The sequence below is a fragment of the Protopterus annectens genome, chromosome 2.part0 (assembly GCF_019279795.1).
Source record: "Protopterus annectens isolate FY-2018-M chromosome 2.part0, PAN1.0, whole genome shotgun sequence".
In the NCBI taxonomy this organism is placed as follows: Eukaryota; Metazoa; Chordata; order Ceratodontiformes; family Protopteridae; genus Protopterus; species Protopterus annectens.
The window spans coordinates 31,405,665-31,427,467 of record NC_056728.1 but is presented as its reverse complement, the minus strand read 5'-3'; the positions used below and the strand labels follow the sequence as shown (position 1 = coordinate 31,427,467).

Sequence of the window (21,803 nt, the reverse complement as noted above, 5' to 3'; positions counted from 1 at the left end):
GAACATAACTTCTTTTTATATGTTGCTACATATCAAAATGTGTTGTTAGTTCTGCCATCATTATGTATTGGCAGCTCCAGCACTTTCTCTTTGAAATAAGTTTTAACTGTGTTTTACCCAGACAATACCATCTCTTGTTTAATAGGTTCTGAGATATTTAGATAATTGCAAATCATGAAGCACTTGTAAATAAGTAAATAAATAATCAATATCTATCTATATGTGTGTGTGTGTATACACACACACACACACACACATATATATATATATATATATATATATATATATATATATATATATCTTTATATGTAGCACGATTGAAAAAGAGTGTGCAGAATTCCTGTTGTCTTTTTGGGAATGAATATACAGATATGTGTATGTGATTATGTGTATGTGTGTGCATGTATACATACTCTCAGTCTATGATCTATGACCAGCAGTATATTGCAATCATCTATGACAGGAGAAAAATGGAGAGAAAGGCCTTAGGGACTGGTGTCAACTAAGTAACAGAGTTCTAGTTTGGAAGGTTCTTTTACACTTCAGTTCATTGTTAAGGCAACATGTGGCTTTGGTAAAAGTTTTATTCATTTGGTGAATTCTCTGGTTAGAACATAGTGAAGCCTTTTAGTATTAAGCCCTAACTCAGGGCTACTCAAAGAAGAAGATGCTACCACTTCTATTCCTACAGTAATGAACAGCTTTAACTCGCAGTGTATACATGAATCCTTTCCTTTATGATATGGACTGCATGTGCAGCTTTAACTTGCTTGCTGGTTCTTTTTCCGTGTTGCGTGCATGTAGTAGTGCTTGTGTATAATTCTATTACATTATTTGCTACTTCTTTTTGTGCCTGTATATTTGCCATTTGGACTATAAAACTTCATTTGTTTGTATCAGTATATCTGCAAATCCTTATGTCAAATATGATGTCATTCAGAATGCAGAAGTTACACATTATTCTGTTTATTGCAAAATCTTTTCATTGGTTAGTACTAGGCTAAATGGCCTTGTGGGCTTTTTTAAGCCAAGCTAATTACCCCATGTGAAAATAAAACCCTTTACCTTGTGTTTGTAGGTAATTAATTTTAACTATTATACCATCCCCCACATATTAGTTGTGAATTTTACAGATTTAGCTAATCATAGTGTTTTTCTCCTCAGGTCATTTTTGTAAGTAAGCTCTACTTAGCGGGAATGGTACAATCAGCAAAGTATTACAAATACAGAAGTTATGAAAAATAGACCCCGTATGTGGCAGAATTTGTCTGTTATTTGGTTTAAGTAGATTTTTATTTATTTGACATTTGTTGACTGGGATAATATCCCATTTTCAACAGTTACATTTGAAAAAAGTTACTACAAAACCTAAACCAAAAAACTATATTAACTAATTAAAACATTCAGCTTCAGTTCTTACTGTGTGAACCTATGTGTACGTAGTGCCACTATTTGGATGGATGTAACAAACTGAGAATGATCAGTGTAAATAAAGACCTCACAAGTTGCAGATCATAGAGATGACATTAAACACACTGAGTACACTGTTTTGTGCAGAGATGAGTAGATAATATAGCCTAGGCAAAATTATATTCATATCTTGTCTAAGAAATAGATCAACTATATTTGAATAGAAGAAATTAGAAAGAAGTATGCTGGGGTGGAAGAAAAGAGGGACTACTTCAGCCTGAGGTAGTGTAGCAGCAGAGCCAAGTCTTATTTAGATAGTCTTTTAGTAGTAGTTTCAAGTTGGAGAGCTTAGAGATCTAATTTGCAGAGGGATAGAATTCCATTTCTTACCGGCAGAGTATGAGTAGAGACTTTGGCCAGAGGATTTGTGGGGTTTATATATGCAGAGAAGATAATGATCATTAGATCAAAGTAGTATGTTAGGTTGGTGGGAATGGATAAGAGTAAAACTAGGGCAGTCTTCGGCTTTGTGAATAATATTGTGTGTGGAAATAAGCTGTATGTAATCTTAGAGGTGAGGCGATTTGAGCAGGTTGAGTGCCTTAAGGGCAGTACAGTGGTGGATGTGTGATTGTTTGTGGCAAATTTTGCAAGCTTATTATAGCATGCTTCCAGCTTATTTTTAACTGTAGCCTGAAGGTTGGTTAAGATAGGTGCATCATGTAGGAGAGATGGGAGAAGGCAGGTAGCACCAAGAGTGGTTTTGGTGGTGTTGCTAAGGAAGTTTTTATGCCTGAAGTGCATTCATAATTGTTAGTGAACTTTTTTATGTTATTTTGTATATGCAGGTCATGTGTAAGGTTATCATCAATAATCACTCCAAGAAGTTTTGTATGGGAGACTACTAACATTTCACTTATGTTTAGTGAAAATATTTTGATATTTGTTTTGTCAGGCATTTCAGATTTGGGGAAAAATAAAAGTTACTTGGTTTATTTAGGGTTTAGTATTAGCTGGACATTATGCATCTACTTCTCAGCTGAGAAAAAACTTTTGTTGTGTAATATGGAAGAGGTGACACAGGTTATTCGATACACATAAAAGTGTGGAATCATCAGATATTGTATAAGAGAAGGTGGACCTACATATGTGTAGCGGTCATCGGTAAAGATATTAAAGGGGAGGAGACCAAAAATAAAGCCTTGGGGTACACCAGTGATATATGCAGGGAGAAAGAGTTTTTGGCCACTTTACAGACTGGAGCCTGTCAGTTAATAGCTATTGAACCACAGTAATGAAGAGGATGGTCCAAGATGAGACAGTTTGTACTTGACTTTAGGGTGAGAAACTGTATAGAAGACTTTGGATGGGTCAAGGGGTTGGACGGAAACAAGTTTTCCTGAGTCCATATATTTGTTTATGGTGTCAGTGAATGATAGGAAGACAGTAGTTGTTTTTTCTTTTGTGTTGGACATAAGCCATGTTGGATGTATTTTAAGAGCCATTCTTGTAGAAGATAATGGAGGAATTGTTTATGAATACACCTTTCAAGAATTTCTGAGAATGGCAACAACAGGCCAGAATTAAGAGATAAAAGCAGAGATGCCTCCTTTATGAAGAGGGATAATATAGGAATTTTTCCCATAGTGATGGTACATAGGATTCAGCTATTGATCTATTGATAAAGATAGAGACTGGGTATACTTTGCCAGCAGCTATCTTTAGGTATTCAGGTGCAGGATTGTCTGCTGTAGTGGAGCAAGGCTTGAGTTTAAGCAGAAGTTTTTTAATCATTAATGTAGAGACAAGTGGTTATGTGTAAGTTGCTAGCATTCGATATAGAAGGGGAATTAAGTTGATGTGTGGATAGTGGAGTAGGAATAAAGGAAGTGATTTTGTGTGTGTGTGTGTGTGTGTGTGTGTGTGTGTGTGTGTGTGTGTGTGTGTGTGTGTGTGTGTGTGTGTGTGTGTGTGGTGTATGGAGAATGTTAACCTGTTGATCACAGAACTGCTGGAAATGGATGTTATTGTAGGGGCAGTAGAAGTACTGGATGGGGTGAAGAGGTTTTAGTTAGGGAAAACAATGCTTTCTACAAAGTAGGCATTGAATAAGGTAGCAATTTCTAGTGGAGAGCTGTTATCTGAAGAACTGGGTTCATTGTTTGGGCTTGGGTGTAACAGGTTATGTGCTTTGATATCCATATTTTTTTTTGGGGGGGGGGGTCATTTTTGTGTTGAAGTTGTAGATGGCCACAATATTTTTTTGTTTGTTTCTAGGTTAACTTGCTTTTTTTACTCAGATGATGTAATTCTTGTTAGAGTTGCAGATTATAGAGAATTTTAAGTTTAAGCCATTCTGTCCAAACATTGTAGTTTTTCTCTGGGTGGTGAGCCATGGTGCATGGTTAATTTTCATTCTTTTTACGCAGAGTGGGGTGTGGCTGTTTAGAGTATTGACTGCCTCATTGAGTAGGACAGTGTTTAGGGCAGACCAATTAAAGCCTTTCAATGTATTGATAAAGGAGTCTTTATCGAACTTAAGAAAGGTTTTGGAATGTATTAAGATGGCTAGTATTAGCTTGACTGGTGGTATTTCTGTGGGTGTAGGCTGGAAGGTGGTCACTAAGTGAGTTTAGGTGAGTTCCAGAGGTTGTAACTTTACTAGGGTCAGAGACAAATATCCACTCTAGAATTGCACCTTTACTTCTGGTATTAAGTCTAGTGAGTGTCTTGATAAATTAGGTGTCACCATAAAGGTTTATTCTAGATGAGTGAAAGTCTGACATAAGGTTTTGCCAGTCGATATTTACATCTTAGTATGATTATAAGATATGTTATCAGTTGTACAGGAGAGGGTTTCTTTTAAAGTTGTATTATTTCTTTTAAAGTTGTTAGATTATTTCCAGAGGATATAGACTGTAACAAAACATTGTTTTTGTAGTTAAGCATTAGCAGTGAAACAAGTTTTTTTTGGCATTTTGGAATAATAGGGAGGGAGACTGCATGAACTTGGATAAATAAGGCTTCCCCACCTGCTTTCTTTTGGGGCCTATCAGCTCTGACAATATTATACCCTGGAGGCAGTAGTGTTAGTTTTAAGCCAGGTTCCTGTGATGGCAAGAATATCAGGGTTACACCATGATATCCAGGCATGCAGTTCTGTAATTTTGTTGTAAATGGTATGGAGATTGATTGTGACAGTGTTGTTGGTAGACCAGTGGGAGAAAGATGGAATGAGGGGTTTGATGTGCTCGTTTTATTAGTATGGATAGGTGGTGGTTTAATGGTATGACAACGCAGTGGAAAAGAGGCATAGTTTGAGGTGGTGGTTGAAGGAGACTTGGTTAAGTTGCAGTTTTGTAGGGGTGGTTCTTTACTACATATAATAATTAGTGAGTTTTTGCGGCCTTAGTTAGGGTGGATATCACCACGCTGTGAACTATTTGAGAGGTAGTGTATCAATTTAGAGGGGGTCTGTATGAATTTTATTTTAGAGTAGATAATAATTAGTAAGTAAGATAAGTAGTAGAAAATAATTCCAAGATCACTGCACATTTGAAATAAATACTGAATCTAGGTGCCCAAGAAAATGTGTGAACATTAGTTATGTGGTCAGATCCTTCCTTGGCAAGTATTGGTAGGAAGTTGATCACAGATGACCAATTGTATGGGAATGGATTGGTTACAGGATCAGTAATGTAATATAATTAAAACAGATGACTTTTTTTTATTTTTTGGTAGATGAATGCTTAGATTGCTGAGATGTCACCCATTACGTCAACAGGAGCCTAACAGAACAAATAAAAGAGTATGAAAATATGTATATTCAAAGATACTGTAAAATGTTTAAGGCGAGTGACTGGGAGGGACTATTATGTATTATTTACGCATGGTAGAGTGACAATTAGAGATGGCTTGGTCCTGTAGTGAAGACAAGGGGAATATTTTTACATACCTTAATCAATTATTACAATAAAACAATTGCTCAAAACATGGCATGGGAAAAGCACATTTAAATATTTATGTAAAAAAAAAATAGGTTTAACTCATTATCTTGGTTCCACTGACAGAACCTGTAACTTAGAGTCAACCTGTAATGCTAGGTTCAGATCTGGTCTGTTCTCCTTGTTAGACAAATTTTAGGTTTAACAGTCATTTCAAACCATTAAAAAAGTTGCCTTTTTCTTTGTTGATGTGTAATCCAAAAGGATTCATACAGTTAATATAACCATGTATGAGAGTTATGTTATGGGTTATTCTGGAGGCAAGCTTCAGAGCAGTTTCATTTTAATTGTTGTGCCTTCTGCTTTGTTCTCATAGACCAGAAGAGATCTGTTACCTTTACTGAAAATCAAGGACAAGCTGTAAGTGTCGCTGCAGAGGCAGTAGCTCCTGAAGCTACAGAGCGTAACAACCAGCAGCAGGATGCTAAGGGTAAACCTGCACCAACTACCTCTGTATCACCTACTCTTCAGAGTCCAACAATTAATCAGGTAAATACACTATAGCATGGCCATTATATTCAAAGGTTTTAAAAGAACATGTAATTATCTTCATTTATCTGCAAGGAATAAGTACTTTTCATCTATATATTCATTCATACGAGTGGATCTAAACCAGAGGCACTAGGATTTAAAGCATGGAAAGATCTTTGTAACTAACAGCGAGTATGAATTAATTGATAGAAACATCCAACAGATCATATGCTGTGTTCCTCCATTGCATAGTTCTAAATTTCCTACTAAACAGTGAACACAGTGGGAGTAATCTGAAAATCTTAGCAAATATTTCTAATGTTGGGAGAGTCATTTAGGCAATTATCTATAATATGTGGGCTTTGTAGCCAAGCAACATATCAGAACTGGTTATTTATTTGTAACGCTCTATCCCTGTATAAAGTAATATAGATCCCCACTCTGGAATGCACTAAGGCTGGCTATCATGTGTTGCCTGTGTCACCCAATTTGACTGGCCCTCATTTAATTTCTTCTTGCTGCTCAGAAATTGTTAGTCATTCCACTACATCTGTGCTAATGCACTGGAAAGTCATAGCTTTCTTTCTTTAGCAGATATTTGTTCATTTCATTAACACTTTCCTTTCAGTTACTTTATCAATTGTATTTAAAAATGTGCTAGTCATACATTGTGTATATAATGAATGGCTTCCCCATCACAAGCATGTTAACGGGTTCTTTTGTTGTATAGAAGTAGTATTTAAAGACTTTCATTCTTAGTACTTATTAACAGTTTATCACAGAAGATACTGTTTTATTGAGCATGTTTATCACCCTGCCTTGTTGACTGTCAAGCTCTTGTCTCTCTGCTGCCCTGTGTAGCCCATTCATTCCTCTAAGAGGTGTGTGTCATGTAATGAAGAGTGGAGTAGTCATCCAGTGGTGGCCAAGGCATTTTGTGGCTATAGGGCCCTAACCCCTGTGCACATTGCTGGAACATTTCCAAGGTTCTTCATACAGTGAGCATCAGAGCGTGTCACTTGCTTCTAGTTGAACCCCTTAAGACTGCCCTGTGCTCCTGCTGGATCTTCAGGGATTCTACAGTGGAACAATAGCCTGCATATGTGTCCTACCTGCACTCTTAAGAGTGACTATCCACCAAATCTTCATCACTGCTCTTGTCCCACATGTTAGCTCCAGCAGACACCTGAACCACTATTCAATCTCATGTCACCTGGGTTATAGTCAAAGCTTTACCCCTCCGGCACAGAACTTATTATTCTCTTCACTAGAGTATTGTTAATACGTTGGAGAAGGGAAGGAGCAAGAAGCAAATGGAAGCATGAAGCATAATTAACAGTAACATCCTCACAGTGACACAAAGTATGGGAAACTCCCTTCCTCAAAAGCAGCAGCTATAAGTTTGGTAACAACAGATGCAAATTTTGCTTCAATGATACCTGATACTGCTGGCCAGACTCTATAAGTACGTATGCTGTCACATTCAAATTATTGAAGGTTCCACAAAAAGGAGGATGATATGCACCTTTTGGCACTAGCCTAGGCCCTGGCAGTGCTGTAAATGATGCAAAAAGGATGGGTTGGGGTTTAAAATAATGGTTAAGATGTTCACCTGACATACACAAGTGCAAGGTTTTATTCTCACCTTTGAAAGGGATATTGACTAGACTTAAAATGGCCTGCAAGGGCAGCTAGCTAGTACTTGCCTATGAATCTAGGAATGGCTAGGTGTATTTGGTAAGCCAGTAGTATGAGATTTGGCTTTCTGTGTTTATGACATTTGTTTAAGATAATCTGGATTGGGCATGGTTCTTTCATTTGCTCCAAAATCAGTTATTGCACAAGAATGAAAGGCAAGAGATTATCCACCCTTAAGCTTGAAAAGTGATAATCTAAACCTACTGGGAAGGTTCATAAGACACATTAAATAAATGCTAGAATGGGTAAAAGAGCTTAAGTTGGAATAATGTGTTGTTTTACTGTAAGAGATCTTGTTTTAAGTGAAGCATTTTTTCGCTCGTCCCCCTCTAACATAGATGACGAACAGACAGGATAGTTCGTTTAGATGCTTTATTAGAAACACATCAGGATGGATAGCAGCATCATAAAATATAAATGAACTGATTAACAGACAGACCTTACATACATACATGCTTACATCTCAACAGCTTACTATAAAATGGCAGACAGGCTCTCACGTGCTCAGTATTTATACACTTGTGCAAGCCCTTAGCTAGCTTCTTAAAGGTACATACACGCACATTGACCTACATCCTCCCTCTTAAAAAGATTGCCCTTAGCTGAAAATAACATTGGAGTTAGACATGCATTATTATAGACATTAGAAACAAACACAGTGTTAATGTCCAAGTTGCCATGTATCTATAACATGGTCTGGAGATGCGACCAGATCTTGTAAAATAGTCTGTAGTGGGTTTAAACAGGGCCAGTCTTTGGTGAACAATTGATGTTATGTATGAGCGCCAGCTCATCCTCATTCTTATTGGCATGCCAAACTATATCCCAGGATATTGACTACTCACTACAGATCCCAGGATCTCGCTTGCCAGTTTAACTGCAATCTAGCGGGCGGCAACTGCAGGCGTGGTCTCGACTTTAGCTACTACTAGTTTCTATTCTCAGTTTTTGTGCTTAAATTTTTTCAAAGTCATGTTTTTAAATTGCTATTGTTTTTGATATTGTGTTATGATTGATTGAGACTTATATTGTGTGTGAGTGATATTGTGTGTGGTTGTTTGTTCACTTTTTTCTAGGGGCTTTTGGTCAAACTCTTTTTGTTTTTCTCTCCTTTAGTTCCCGTTTTTTTTTCAAGGTCTGTTTTTTTTTTTTGTTTTTTGTAGTTGTTGTTTCTTTTTTCTTTGTTGTCTCTACCGGATTACTTTTCGATTCAGGAATTCTTAGCATTATGTCTCAAGCCCCTTGTATTCCTTCTTCAAACTTTAAAATACTAAACTTTCTTCCTGTCTGTTCTGTTTTACTGATGACCATCTACTGTGTGTTTATTGTTTACAAGCAATTGTACTGAGTGGAGTCATGCAAAGCACGCTTTTCTTTTCTAGGTCCCTCCAGGAGAGGAAATTTAATAAATTTAAAATAAAACCCTAAACCCTCTTTGAAAAAGCTCCGACTCCTCGGCGAAACCTGCCCGCAAAAGAAAGCTTTCGCTCAATTAGTCCAAGAAACCTCCACGCCGAGACTCCAGGAAGGCGAGGCCTGGGCTCCAAAGACTTGCAGGTCTCTCTTCTCGTCTCGCGACCCCTCGCATATCGACGATCGCCGGGGCCGGCGCCTGGGACTTCCAGTATCGGCTCCACTCGCCCCCTCCACTGTCCCTCGAGCCGACTCCATGGCCGCCTCTCGGACTTTCTCCTCTCGGCGGCGAAAAGTCTACTCCGATGGCGCCCCTCCTCTGCGGGTGTTCTCTCGGCACCGATCCTCCCGCCGTGCCTCGCCGCGCCCCTCTCCTCCATTGGGGCCGAGTTCTCCCTAGTCCATTGGGGTAGTGAGGTCTGGCCGTCCCTGTCGGATTCTTCGGGGCTCAACATGGGGAAAGACTTTTCCAGTCCCCAAAATTCCTTTTTGTTTCCCCCGGCACCCCAGTTTGCTTTGGGCGCATCCCCATGACCCATCCCATTTCTATCCTCCCGACTCCTCTTAGGCGCCGGAGGGTGCTCTCTTTTGCTGCCGGCCGACTCAACGCTCCACTCTTGCCTTCCATCTCTCCCCCCTCGGGTCCGAAGTTTGGTACGCTGTGGACTTCGGCTCTGAGTTGGTGGGTTCGTCTTCGATAGCCGGACTCTGCGTTCGTTGTCTACTATCCTCTCGGTGCTTCGCCGGGCCCCGGATACTTACCATCATGCTCAGTCTGGACTGACGACGCAGGATTCTGGGTCGGGAGCAGGGGGCTGGTGAGGAGTGAGGAGGCTCTCCTCCTCGCCAGCCATCCTCTTTACCAGCACCCAGCACTGGCGTGAGACTGGGTCCTGGTCCTGGTCCCCCCATGGCCAGGCCAGCCCCCCTGAGGGGGCCGAGTGCTCCCCCAGGGGGAGTCTTCCTGAGGAGGGTTTGGAGTCTTCCAGAGACTCCCCTCAAGGAAGAGATCGGCAAGAGGAAGCACGCGGACTCCCGGGGCCTCATCACATCGACATCGGATGGATGATGCAGAGGGTCCCCTAAGTTCCCCGGATGTGATGCTGGGGGCAGGTTGTCCAAGATCAAACAACGACGAGTTGATGCCATGTCCCTCACTCCCGCCAGTGCTGCTCAAGGCCCCTCCGGCCCTCCTGGAGTGTCTCCTGGGTCCCTCCGAGCTTCTGGTTGGTCTGATTTAGGGCTGAGGCGGCTGCAACACCCTGATAAGTGGGTCGTAGTCCCTTCTCCATATCAAACAAATTCATCTGCTCCCCGAGAAGGAGTTCCTTACAGTGGCTGTAGATGCCATGATGCTGGCATGGTGGCATCTGTGGCAGGGCAGGACGGCAGTCCATCCAACCCATCCTAATATCCCTGGGGAGGAGTCTAGGAGTATGGAGCACCCTGACTTCAGCTCTCTTTGACTTCAGGCGCCCTTACCTTATTATTACTTTAATTATTTTGGCACAGGATCTGGTCAAGGAGTTGTCAGACTCCCTCTCCGGTCAGACCCCTGAGCAACCAGCCTGCCCCAGTAGGCCAGTCTAGCAGCTCTCTGTTGGCGTCTATCCTGACTTGTCCCCATGAGGCGGCCCATATCGCGGAGATCGGCGGAGGCTCGAGCAGTAGAGCAGGCACAGGCGGGCTCGGCAGGCCCACACGTGTGGCTCCGCTGCCTTCAAGTGCCTGGAAGCCTTCCTTCCCTCCTCGCCGACGCCTCCTCCCTTTGAAAAGGTGAATTGTTTGGACCCAAGGTGAAAGACACCTACCCAAAGAGCAAGAGGGAAAAACGCTATCTGCCGTAGGCTCATATTGGCCTTCCCTTCGCCTTACCCCAAGGCCAAAGGAGGGGAAATGTGGTTCCGAATCTTTCAAGAAGGTTCCCCAAGATTCAGAGGCAGAGGCAACGGAGGAGGCCAGCGGGGAAAAGAGCCTGGAGCAGGGCCCCAGAGAGTGGAAGGCCCCTGGAGACCAGACCGCCCTTTCAGCCTCCCGGGCCCTCTGGCCTCCCCATTGCCGGCTGCCCTGCTGCCCTGAGCCGCTCCTGAGCCAGTCGTGTCCTAAAAAAGCTAAAGCACCTACTCAGGACAGCCAAATTGCGGGGAGATCGGGTGCTTCGATAATGAGGTTACATCCACATCACCCCCTTCCACCAAGAATCCCACAAGAGAACCCCCCACTACCCAAATGTCAAAGGAAATAGCAGCCCCAAACTTGCTACAAAGGAAAAAGGAGTCATCCAACCAACAGACAAAATGGGATTAGGATTTACTCCAGGTTCTTTTCCTTTAAAAGCCAGGAGACTGGGGACCTGACCAATATATCTCTCAGCAGACTGACTTCCCTATTACTCTAAATCAAAAAAATCGGAATGTCAACGTTGCAATCCATTCTCGCGTTTGTGTTTGAATGCTTGATGTGCCTGCTCCATAGACCTCAAGGACCTATCATATACCCACATACCCAGGCGCCAGAGAAGGTATCTGCGCAGCCTGGGAGAACCAGGCCATACCAATTTGTGCTCTGCCCTCCCTCACTCACAGCCCCCCAGGTGTTTCCCCAAGCAACAGTGGCAGTAGTGACGCTCACCTGAGGAGCCTTGATTCCAAGTTCCCCCCATCTCGACTGACTGGCTCCTGCTCACTTTCCAAAATTCTCTAATGAACTCAGTTTTCTCTCTAATACATCTGATGTGAGGCCAATTACACTTCAATTGGCAGCTAGGACACATTCTTACGCTGTAGACAGGACCAGCAACTGTGAGTTTCGTGTAGTTCTCAGAAGAGCTGTGTCCTTAAATAAAAATAACAAAATTCCAAAGACAAAAACAATCAATCTCAAATGGGATCAGGAGATTGCGCTTCTCCAAATCTATCTTCTCAAGCTCTATCACTCGCATCCTCTGCTTCTTCCTGGCTTCTATGGCTACCTTATTTCCAAATTCATTCCAAGCTAGAATCTCAAAATTTGTGTGCTCTTGACTTTCACACAACCATTACACCTTGGATTAACTACAATGTGGCATCTAGCAAAGGACCCAGCCTCAGTGGTTCCGGTACAGGAGAGTTTTTTTTCCAGTGAGCATTGCATCAGGTGCTAGGGCTGCGCTGTCATTCATCAGAAAGTATGGCGTAGATAGGATCACATACATCTTTTTTATGTACTGCATAATAACAAAGATGTTTCAGGATCCATCTCCCATACCTTCCCCCCCCCCACCTCCCCTGCAGCCCTTCAGATCAGAGAGAAGGTTTTTTTGTTTGAGCTTTTCTGTTATCTTGTTTCACATGACATATAAATATAATGTATGTATGTATGTTATGATGATGTAACAGGACAGATCTGGGGACTGGGGGCTATGTAGGATATAATAAAGCTCAGCCAATACAAGAGACTTCGCTTGGCATTAAAAGCGCGCCCAGTGGATTTTAGGGATCGGGCTCCCCATCATCATTCATAATGATAGAGATGGATCCCAAACATCTGAAGTTATGGTGAGTACATAACTAAAAGATATCACGATCTTCTGGATTCATCACAGGAATGGGAATATTCTCTGGAAATTCTCTGGAACTGGAACACTGGATAACTCACTCTAAGATAGAGTCTTTCTCACAGGTTATGTGCTGTGGTATAGGCTCGGACACCGGCATCACGTTTCTGATTCCACCTATATTCTACTCTTTGTGATTCCACAATGTACAATCTTGGCTCTGGGCAAATATTCTTCACGACTCCAGTCCAGTCATAACCTTTGGACATCTGCATCCTTACTACTTCTCCTCGTAATGGATTGAACGGTTTGATAGTCTTATTGTGGTAGGATTTCTGGGTTAAACACTTCTTCAACAGTTTCGTTTTTACTGTCCTGTTGTTCTTGACACATGGAACCAACAGTTTTACTGATTGATAATGTAGTTCTGGTTTGTCTTGACAGAAGTCTCTGGGTAGGTGAACCAAGATGTTTATCACAAGGAATATTTCTGGGATTCAAGAGATTCAGGAAAACATCACTATTGTCTCGTTTTGACTTCTCTAGTAACTGTTTTATAATTTGAACTGCACTTTCTGCCAAACCATTTGACTGTGAATACTCTGGGCTACTCATTACATAAGTAAAGTCCCACTCTTCAGCAAATCTTTTGAACAGTTGGATTGTAAACTGCGTGCCATTGTCAGAAATAACTGTGCGGACTACCATGGACAGCAAAATGACGCTTCATCGTAGTAATGACAGTGCTGGATACTAGGTTAGGAAGTAGGTCAGTCTCAAACTGGTTTGAATAAGAGTCTACTATCACCAAATAATGTTGACCATTCCACTCAAAAATATCAGTGGCTACTGTCGAACAAGGTAGTTCAGGAATCTGGTTTAGCTGAAGTTGTTCTTTCTGTTGATGTAACTTACTACTATCACATACAGAACAACATGAAAGTACTCTCTCAATGTCTCATGACATAGAAGGCCAAAATACTAATCCTCTCTCCCTTCTTTTGGTAGAGTCAGTTCCTGAGTGACCACGATGCAAGATAGTAATGTACTCTTATTGCAAGGACATTGGAACGATTACTTTCAGACCTTTCATAATGATACCATTGCAGATGAAATGTCATCTATGTATAGAAAATAAGGTTGCACTTCTTGAGGTAAACTAGATTGCTTTGATGGCCATTCTTGATTGATAAAGTGGTTGAGCCTCTGTAAAACTGGATCTATGGCTGTGTGATCTCTCAGCTCATCAAGACATGTGGTAGAAAAATGTCACACTTCCATGACTTCAAATTCAAGGTTCGTATTCTCATGCTGTTCAGTGGTGTTTCTGGGCGAGCTGGACAATGTATCAGCAAGATAAAGAAGTGTGCCTTTCTTCTAGACAAGAGTGAAGTTATAATTTTATAATCTCAACATCATGTGTTGCAATCTGGCTGGTGGTAAATGCATAGGCTTTCTCAAGATAGTGACTAGAGGTTGGTGGTCTGTTTCGATCTGGATAGGTCTACCATAAACACAATCTTGGAACTTTGAACATGCAAACACAATTACCAAAAGTTCTTTCTCAGTCAGAGCATACTGCATTTCAGTTTGAGTAAGAGTTCTCATTACACAGGCAATGGGTTGACCCTCTTGTAGAATGACTGCACCTAGACCAAATCTCGAAGCATCACATGAAAGAGTGACTAGCTTGTGAACATCATAGTATCTGGGAGTTGGTGTACTAGCAATTCTCTGCTTCAGGACATGAAATGCTCTTTGGTGCTGTTCTGACCAGGATACATCTTTATGTGTCAGCTCTCTGAGCGGTGCTAAAAGTTGGCTCAAGTCTGGAATGAACTTGCCTAGATAGTTAACCATGCCAAGCAAACATTGCAGGGCTTGAACATTGTCTGGTGCTGGCATCTCGAAAATGGGTGTTTGCTTAGAAGGGTCTGGTCATAGGCCTGAACTGGTAAATAAATGACCAACATAAGTAACCTCTTGTAGCCTGAATTTCCATTTCTGTGGATTGATCTTAAGATTCACTTGATGTGCTCTTTCCAGAACTTTTCTGAGGTTTCTGTCATGCTCAGCTTCAAGATTACCACCTACTAGTATGTTGTGGACTATAATGGCACAAGGATACCCAGAAAAAATTAGCTCCATTGCACATTAAAAGACTTCACTTAATGAATTGATCCCAAATGGCATTCTCAAAAATCTGTACCTTCCAAATGGAGTACTGAAAGTAGTTAGCAATTAGGATTTCTTGTCAAACTGAATTTGCCAAAATGAACTCTTTGCATCTAAGACAGAAAAAACAGTGGCATTTGGCATCAGAGCTGCGACTTCTTCGACTGTATGCATTTGATAATGAGGTCTTTTAAGTGCTTTGTTTAAATCTCATGGATCAATACATATTCTGATGGCATCTGAGCTTTTCTTTTGAGTTACCACCATGGAAGATACCCATTCACTTGTTTCATCTACTGGACAAATCACACCTTGTCGCACCATTTTATCTAACTCAGCTTTAACTCTGTCCTGCATAGCTGATGGAACTTTCCAGGCTGGCCTGATAACTGGACTGACATCTGGGTCTAACTTCATGGAGTACACAAATGGAAACTTCCCTAGTTTGTCTTCGAAAAAAATCAGCATAGGTAGAAAAAATATGTTGGTTGAAATTAGAGTAGTGGTCTTTTAAGCTAGCATGACAGACTTCCTTGTTAAATAAAAGCAGTCCCATTTTCAAACTGTCTCTGAGCCCTAGTGGATGTACCTCTTGACCACATGAAATAACAAGTTGTAACTTCTCCCAGCAGAGTAACATGAAAGCACTACTGAGCCTTTGGTTTGAATTTCTTCACCACCATAAGCAACAAGATTCATACACGTTGCCAAATCAATCCTTTCACCATGACACACTCTAGCAAATGTTTCTGCTCACATAACATTGCACTTGGAACCTGTATCAGCTTTGAGCTCTGTGGGTTTTCCATTTATCAGAACAGTACAAAATACTTCATTCTTTGCCCTTAAATCTACTGCATTGACTGTTTCATTAAGCAGTGACACACAATCAACATAAAGACTAGGGTTGCAGCTTTTTAATTGATCAACTTGTTTCTTAAAATGTTCCCTTTTAATAAAAGAATGTAGGCCTTTTGATTTACAAAACCTCTTGAAATGATTCCACTTATTGCATTTGTGGCAAGGGTTCCTATTAAATGATCAAAGACACATTCTTCAAATGCGTCTTGATCAAATTTGAAAGTATGAAAAGGCAAAATAGCGAAACGACATATAAGCAAATTCTTTCCCTGGGAAAGAAATCGCTTGGCCACTTCTATTACTTTGCCATTTTCATGACTGTAGTGTGATATCAGAGTTGGTATATTTAAGTAGAGGGGGTGGGGGGGGGGTGAAGCCCCCCCACTTTATGTAATGTTTTAAATTTTTTTGTCTGTTTTATGGAACAGTAATTTTTTTTTCCTTGGAAAAAAAAATCACTGTTTTAAGCATTCGAGATTGTAAGCTTTCACTTACATGGGTTCGATAACTCATCATTCGCTTTAAACATTCGATGATTTAACATAGACCCTTGTGGCAGTGCTGACCAACAGCTAAACATTTCTCCCTTTTAGATTCATGATTTTCACAGCAGTTATGACAGTTGGCAATGAAACTGGGTGGGGGACCATGCTGTGAGTTTGCTAACTCACTCTTATGCTTTACTGAGACTGTGTGAAACTGTGGAATTTGTTGGAAAGCTCTGGGGTTTACCAGTGAGTGCTGCAGGGGGCTACAGTTTCTACCAAGTGCTTGGGCGTGTTTCTTTTAAGCATGTGCTGCATACTATCAACATGATCTCTAGAAGTTACTGGAAGCATTCATCTGTCATTTGTAAGCATATTTGTGTGCTTTTCTGTAAGATCGTATAGCTGACAAATCACAATGGCCTTATTCAAAGTTAAATCACTGTCACGAAGCAAAATCTTTCTCACAGCATCATCCTTAATACCACACACAAGTCTGTCTTTTCTCAGGTCATCCCTTGAAATAACCAAATCTGCATGTTATAGCTTTATTCCTCAGATCAGTTATATATGCTGCAATAATTTCACCAGGCTTTTGATCCCGTGTATAAAATAAGTGGCTTTCCATTGTAACGTTTGTATGGGGGTTACACATTTCACTAAATTTACATTTTAAGCACTCAGGGTCCTCTCTTGACTCAGCCGGTACAACAATATGATGTTTTTCCCTTTCTTCAGCAAAGATAACAGGTGCATACACAAATGAACGTTCCATTTCAATGGCTTCTGACCCATCTAAATTAAGTAGAATAAATGCTTTTGCATGGTCATCTTTATCAAAAAATGCAGCCTGTATGAAAATGTCGTACTCTTGCTCAAACACTCTCCATTTCTCTGCAATATTATTATCAAACACAAGTGCACTGGGTTTTCAAAATCTGTCTGCCATGCCCACAAAGTATGCACAAACACACTGAAAATGTGGCCGTTGTAATTATGTATGAACAAGCTGTGCTGTGAGCTTGTAATAACATTCAAATGCACAATAAACTCTTCAAAATACTGTACTTTATGAAATATGTTCTGAAATGGCTGTGTCTTGCGAAATAACTTTACAGTAATACTGCACAAACATCTGAACACTTCATACACTTCTGATAATTCAGATGTCTTTAATACGAAAAATATGCTTTGTGAAAATACAGTCGTTTCCCCTTATTTTATTCGTTGTATACAATCTGGACTTTATTTTAAACGTTTTCCATAGTAATTTGAATATTTTTATCAATATTGGATAAATCGATTTATTCGAATATCATTTAGAGCGTTCTGTATGCTTTGTTTCATATTTTGTGAATAAGAAATTATTTGAGCAAGTTTTAACATCTGAAATTCGTTTCTGACCTGTTTTGTGAATTATACATACATTAGGGATGATTCACTGCTTTATATTTCTCTAATACCACCTAGGTGCCTCTAGAGACTCAAACTGAGGAATCTGGCTTCCATTCTGGACCCATGACCTTTTTAGACATGCCTCTTCTGACACCATGTTGCTCTTCCCTCTAACATATATGACGAACAGAAGGGGTAGTTCATTTAAATGCTTTATAACATAGAAACACATCAGGATGGATAGCAGCATCATAAAATATAAATGAACCGATTAACAAACAGACCTTACATACATACATACATGCTTACATCTCAACAGCGTAGTACAAAATAGCAGTCAGGCTCGCTCGTGCTCCGTATTTATACACTTGTGCAAGCCCTTAGATAGCTTCTTAAAGGTACCTACACACACATTGATCTACACATTTGTTTACGTCTATTTGTATCTAATAGTGTATGTGGATAAGTTGTCTATAATGATGGTGGAGAACAGGAAGTCACTGGTGTCAATTCCTGTAGAAGGAAGTAAGGTATACCTGTTATCAGTCAAAGAACAAAACAACAGATAGATGTAATCCATAGACCTGATGTATTCCGTGTATCCAGTTCCGTTCTTTTTTTTTTTTTTTTTTTTTTTTGCTATTATATTGCACTTGCAGTTTTGGCCTATGGTTTAGGAGTTTTGCAAGCAAGCATCATACCAAAGTAAGTACAGGTAGGCAAAGTATTCTTTTTTTCAGTTGAAGTAGTAAGGAAGAGTTGTAAGATAAATGATCCACAATTAACTAAGTAAAGTACCTGCAAGATTATGATTCATGGGCTGTTTTAGATTTGTTTTTTAATCAGTGTTCTAAGCAATTTATATTTGTTTATTTATCTCACGGTTGTTTTTCTTGATTCTTGTTAGTAACTGTCTCTTTTTTAGAGTGACAGGTAAGACTTTTCTGTGATGGTTTGGAAGTGTAGGAGATCTGGGTGGTTATATTAATGGAATCATCTTTTTCAGTGAGGGAGAGACTGTTGTCAGTGTTTCTTTCTGTTTTTTTAAATACTGGGTACTAGAATGTATTTATCATAGGATTGCCATATGAATTTTTATATACTGGAGTATGGTACAGTGTTCGCTGGAATTTTGACATTGTAGCTGAAGGTGGTCAACAACGTCAGTGAAAGAAAAATGATATTTTGTTGCAATAATGAAATAAGACCTGAATTTTTTTCCATAAACAATTTAACATAAGTATTCAGTAAGTAGATGTCAGGAGATACGATGGAAAGCACTATCTAGATGGAACACTGAATATGAAGTTAAGCCACAGCCTACTATGATTTAATTATTTTGGTCTTTATAATTAACTAAAATATATACAGTGACATTCAGTAATGTACCATTTCTAACGATCTAACTCCTTTTATTGATTTAGGTACTGCCGGTCCATTTCCATAAAACTGTGCCATAATCCAGTATTTGATTTCACTTGGATTTTATGTCCCTTTGCTGTTTCTAGGCAGGTGGAATCCATTTTTTGGCATGTCACCTTTTCTTGCTTCCTCTTTTCATATGCTTGCATTACAAGGCAGATAGTTCAGAATGTGTTGTACTCAGCACAGATCTCTTGTCATCTTGAGCTACGTTCTTTAATAGACCTTAGTGCATTAGAATACATTTTCTTGTACGATGTTAAGTTATATATTCAGGTATTCAGCCTAACTGTTATTCATCTCCTTCAGTTGAGAAAATGCATATAAAACTTCATTTACAGAGACAGATATACTTTATGTGATCACTGAAAATAATATTTTCCTCATTGTCTAACTTTTCCTTCAAATGTGTTATCTTTGTTATACTAAATAATATATAATGTAAAATACATTGGTCTTAAATAATCTTTTCAGTTGCTTTTCCTCAAAAATATTTAATATTTCAGATATTCAGGTCCTATACATCCTGGTTTGGTACATGCTCATCACAGGGTTAAAACTTTTTCACTGTACAATACTTTCCAAATACTCTCCTTAAACATAATATTCCCAACCTCTTGACTGAAATGATAAAACATGTTTATACATAACTGCTGTCTGTAGAGTCCACTAAGTTACACATGTGCTTTCTCTTTAGTAACTTCCACCTATGTAAAATCTTAGAATGTAATGTATAAATGTAACTACTGTCTGTGTATAAATGTAAAATGGAATGTAACTACTCTGTGTTTGACTGGAACTTAGTATAATGCAATGTAAGCAAATGGAGCTTTTATTCCTGAGCCTCTGCTGAAAAGTGCCATTTGGACTTTCCTGGTAAACAAAGACAAATAAATAACTAAATAAGTAACAGTTTGGGATGTCAGCTCAGATGTCAGATGTCAAACATTATTTCTTACCCATGCCAAGATACACTTTTTAAATGTCAAGCCTGTCATTTACACATGTATATGTAATACTTTCTAATACCTAGTGGAAGTAAGATGGCATAGGTTGAATAACAACAGAAACACTATCAATGAACTCAAATATGTTAGTAAAAGATGTACAGTAAAGTCCCTGTTATCCAGACCTCAAGCAACCGGCACTTCCAAGCAACCAGCATTTTTGATTGGTTCATATGCCTGCATACAAGCCAATCAAAAATGGGAAAGCAGAGCCTCTTCTGTTCAATGCAGAACAGCCTGCTATTCCACATTGAATGGAAGATGCTCTGCTGTGCCATTTTTGATTGGCTCGTATGACGGTATATGAGCCAATCAAAAATCGAAAGCGTCTCTCAAGCAACCAGAAACTACACTTAACCGGCATCTACCAATCCCCACAGGTGCTGGTTAAGTGAGAGTGTACTATACCAAAGAAAATGAAACTTTAATTCAAAAATAAAGTCACTTACTAAGTGCTTTCCTTCATTCCTAGTTTTAACTTGGACATTGTGCACACAATTATTCATGAAGACTTTTCACAAGCAACTGTAATTTGAAATTGTTTTTTGCTGCTACAAATGTGAATATTAATGTAGGTCATGGTGTGCCATGTAGGAAGAGTACCTTCGTGCCACCCCCAGTACCTTGGTTTCCATTTTTGAAAAAATTTGTGAGGGCCAATTTAGACATGCCATAAGAATAGGAGATTGAACCCTGACAGTTTATCTGCAGAGGAAAGGGAGCTTCTTTTTAATTTAGCTAATGATAGAAGCACCCATATTATGAAACCTGACAAGGGTGAGGGGTTGGTTATTATGGATAGTTTAGACTACTCTTCTAAAATGTTTCAACTTTTGTCAAGAGATAACACCTATCAGAGGGTGTCATTGAATCAGATCAACACTGCTTAAGCCAGATTGGATTTTTTTTATGTTGGACATGGTCTTGCAAAGTGAACTGGACCATGATGTTTGGGAATACAGGAGTGTAGAAAAACCTAAAGTAGCGTCCATCTTTGGTATTCCCAAAATAAGCAAAAATCCTTATGATCCACCATTAAGACTAATTGTTTTAGCTAACGGCTCAAAAAACTGAACAACTGAGCAAATTTGTTGATTGCAAATGTAAGTCTTTGTTGAGTTCTGAAAAACACATTTTAAGAGATTCATCTCATTTGCTTGACATTTTTAATTCTTTGGAATATTTGGATAGTGTAATGTTCATTACTGTTGATGTTGTTAATCTATTTACTGTGATCCCCCACGAGATTGGTTTAGAGTGGTTTTCTTCATTTTTATCAGAGTATACATCCATATCAACTCAGGAAGTACATATGGTCACTTCTCTTTCGGATTTGATTCTCATCAACATCTTTCTGTTTTTTGAAGGGGAATTTTTTTTTCTACCAGATCTCAGGAGTTGCCATGGGCACTGCATGTGCCCCTATTTATGCTAATATTGTAGTTGCCATTTGGGAAAATATTAATGTTTTTACCCCAGAGTTTCTTTCATTTACACACAGCTATTTTAAATTTCTGGATGATGTGTTGATTTTATGAAAGAGAAATGTGGAACAATGGGAAATTTTTTTCAATTTAAGGCAGAATTCTAGTACCTTTTTAAAGTTAATATACACTATTAATGCTGACAGTATTAATTATCTGGACATCTCTCTTGGTAAAGATTTAGTGAAGGGCTGTTATACTTCTACCATCTTTAAGAAAGAAACCTTTTCCAACATTTACCTTCATTATGAGAGCTATCACCCTCGGTTTCAGAAGAAGTCAGTTGTAAAGGGCCAGATGGTTAGGATATCTCACCTCATTTCTGATGATGGAACTTTTTATTTTGAACTACATCATCTGATTTTTTTAGATGGGGGGTATCCTATTCAATTTCTAAAGGATATACAAGGTGAGGTGATAATGCATCGGTATGATGGATTTGC

At 39.5% G+C, this 21,803-nt stretch overlaps 1 protein-coding gene across 1 annotated transcript in view; it reads left to right on the top strand.

Annotated features, from left to right (window-relative positions):
* UNC80 (unc-80 homolog, NALCN channel complex subunit) overlaps positions 1–21,803 on the top strand; it is a 5,631,640-nt gene that overhangs the window by 5,575,139 nt on the left and 34,698 nt on the right. Inside the window, exon 63 of the mRNA XM_044060513.1 lies at positions 5,731–5,903. Within this exon, the coding sequence (XP_043916448.1) occupies positions 5,731–5,903 (173 nt within the window). The remainder of the gene's footprint in view (positions 1–5,730; positions 5,904–21,803) is intronic.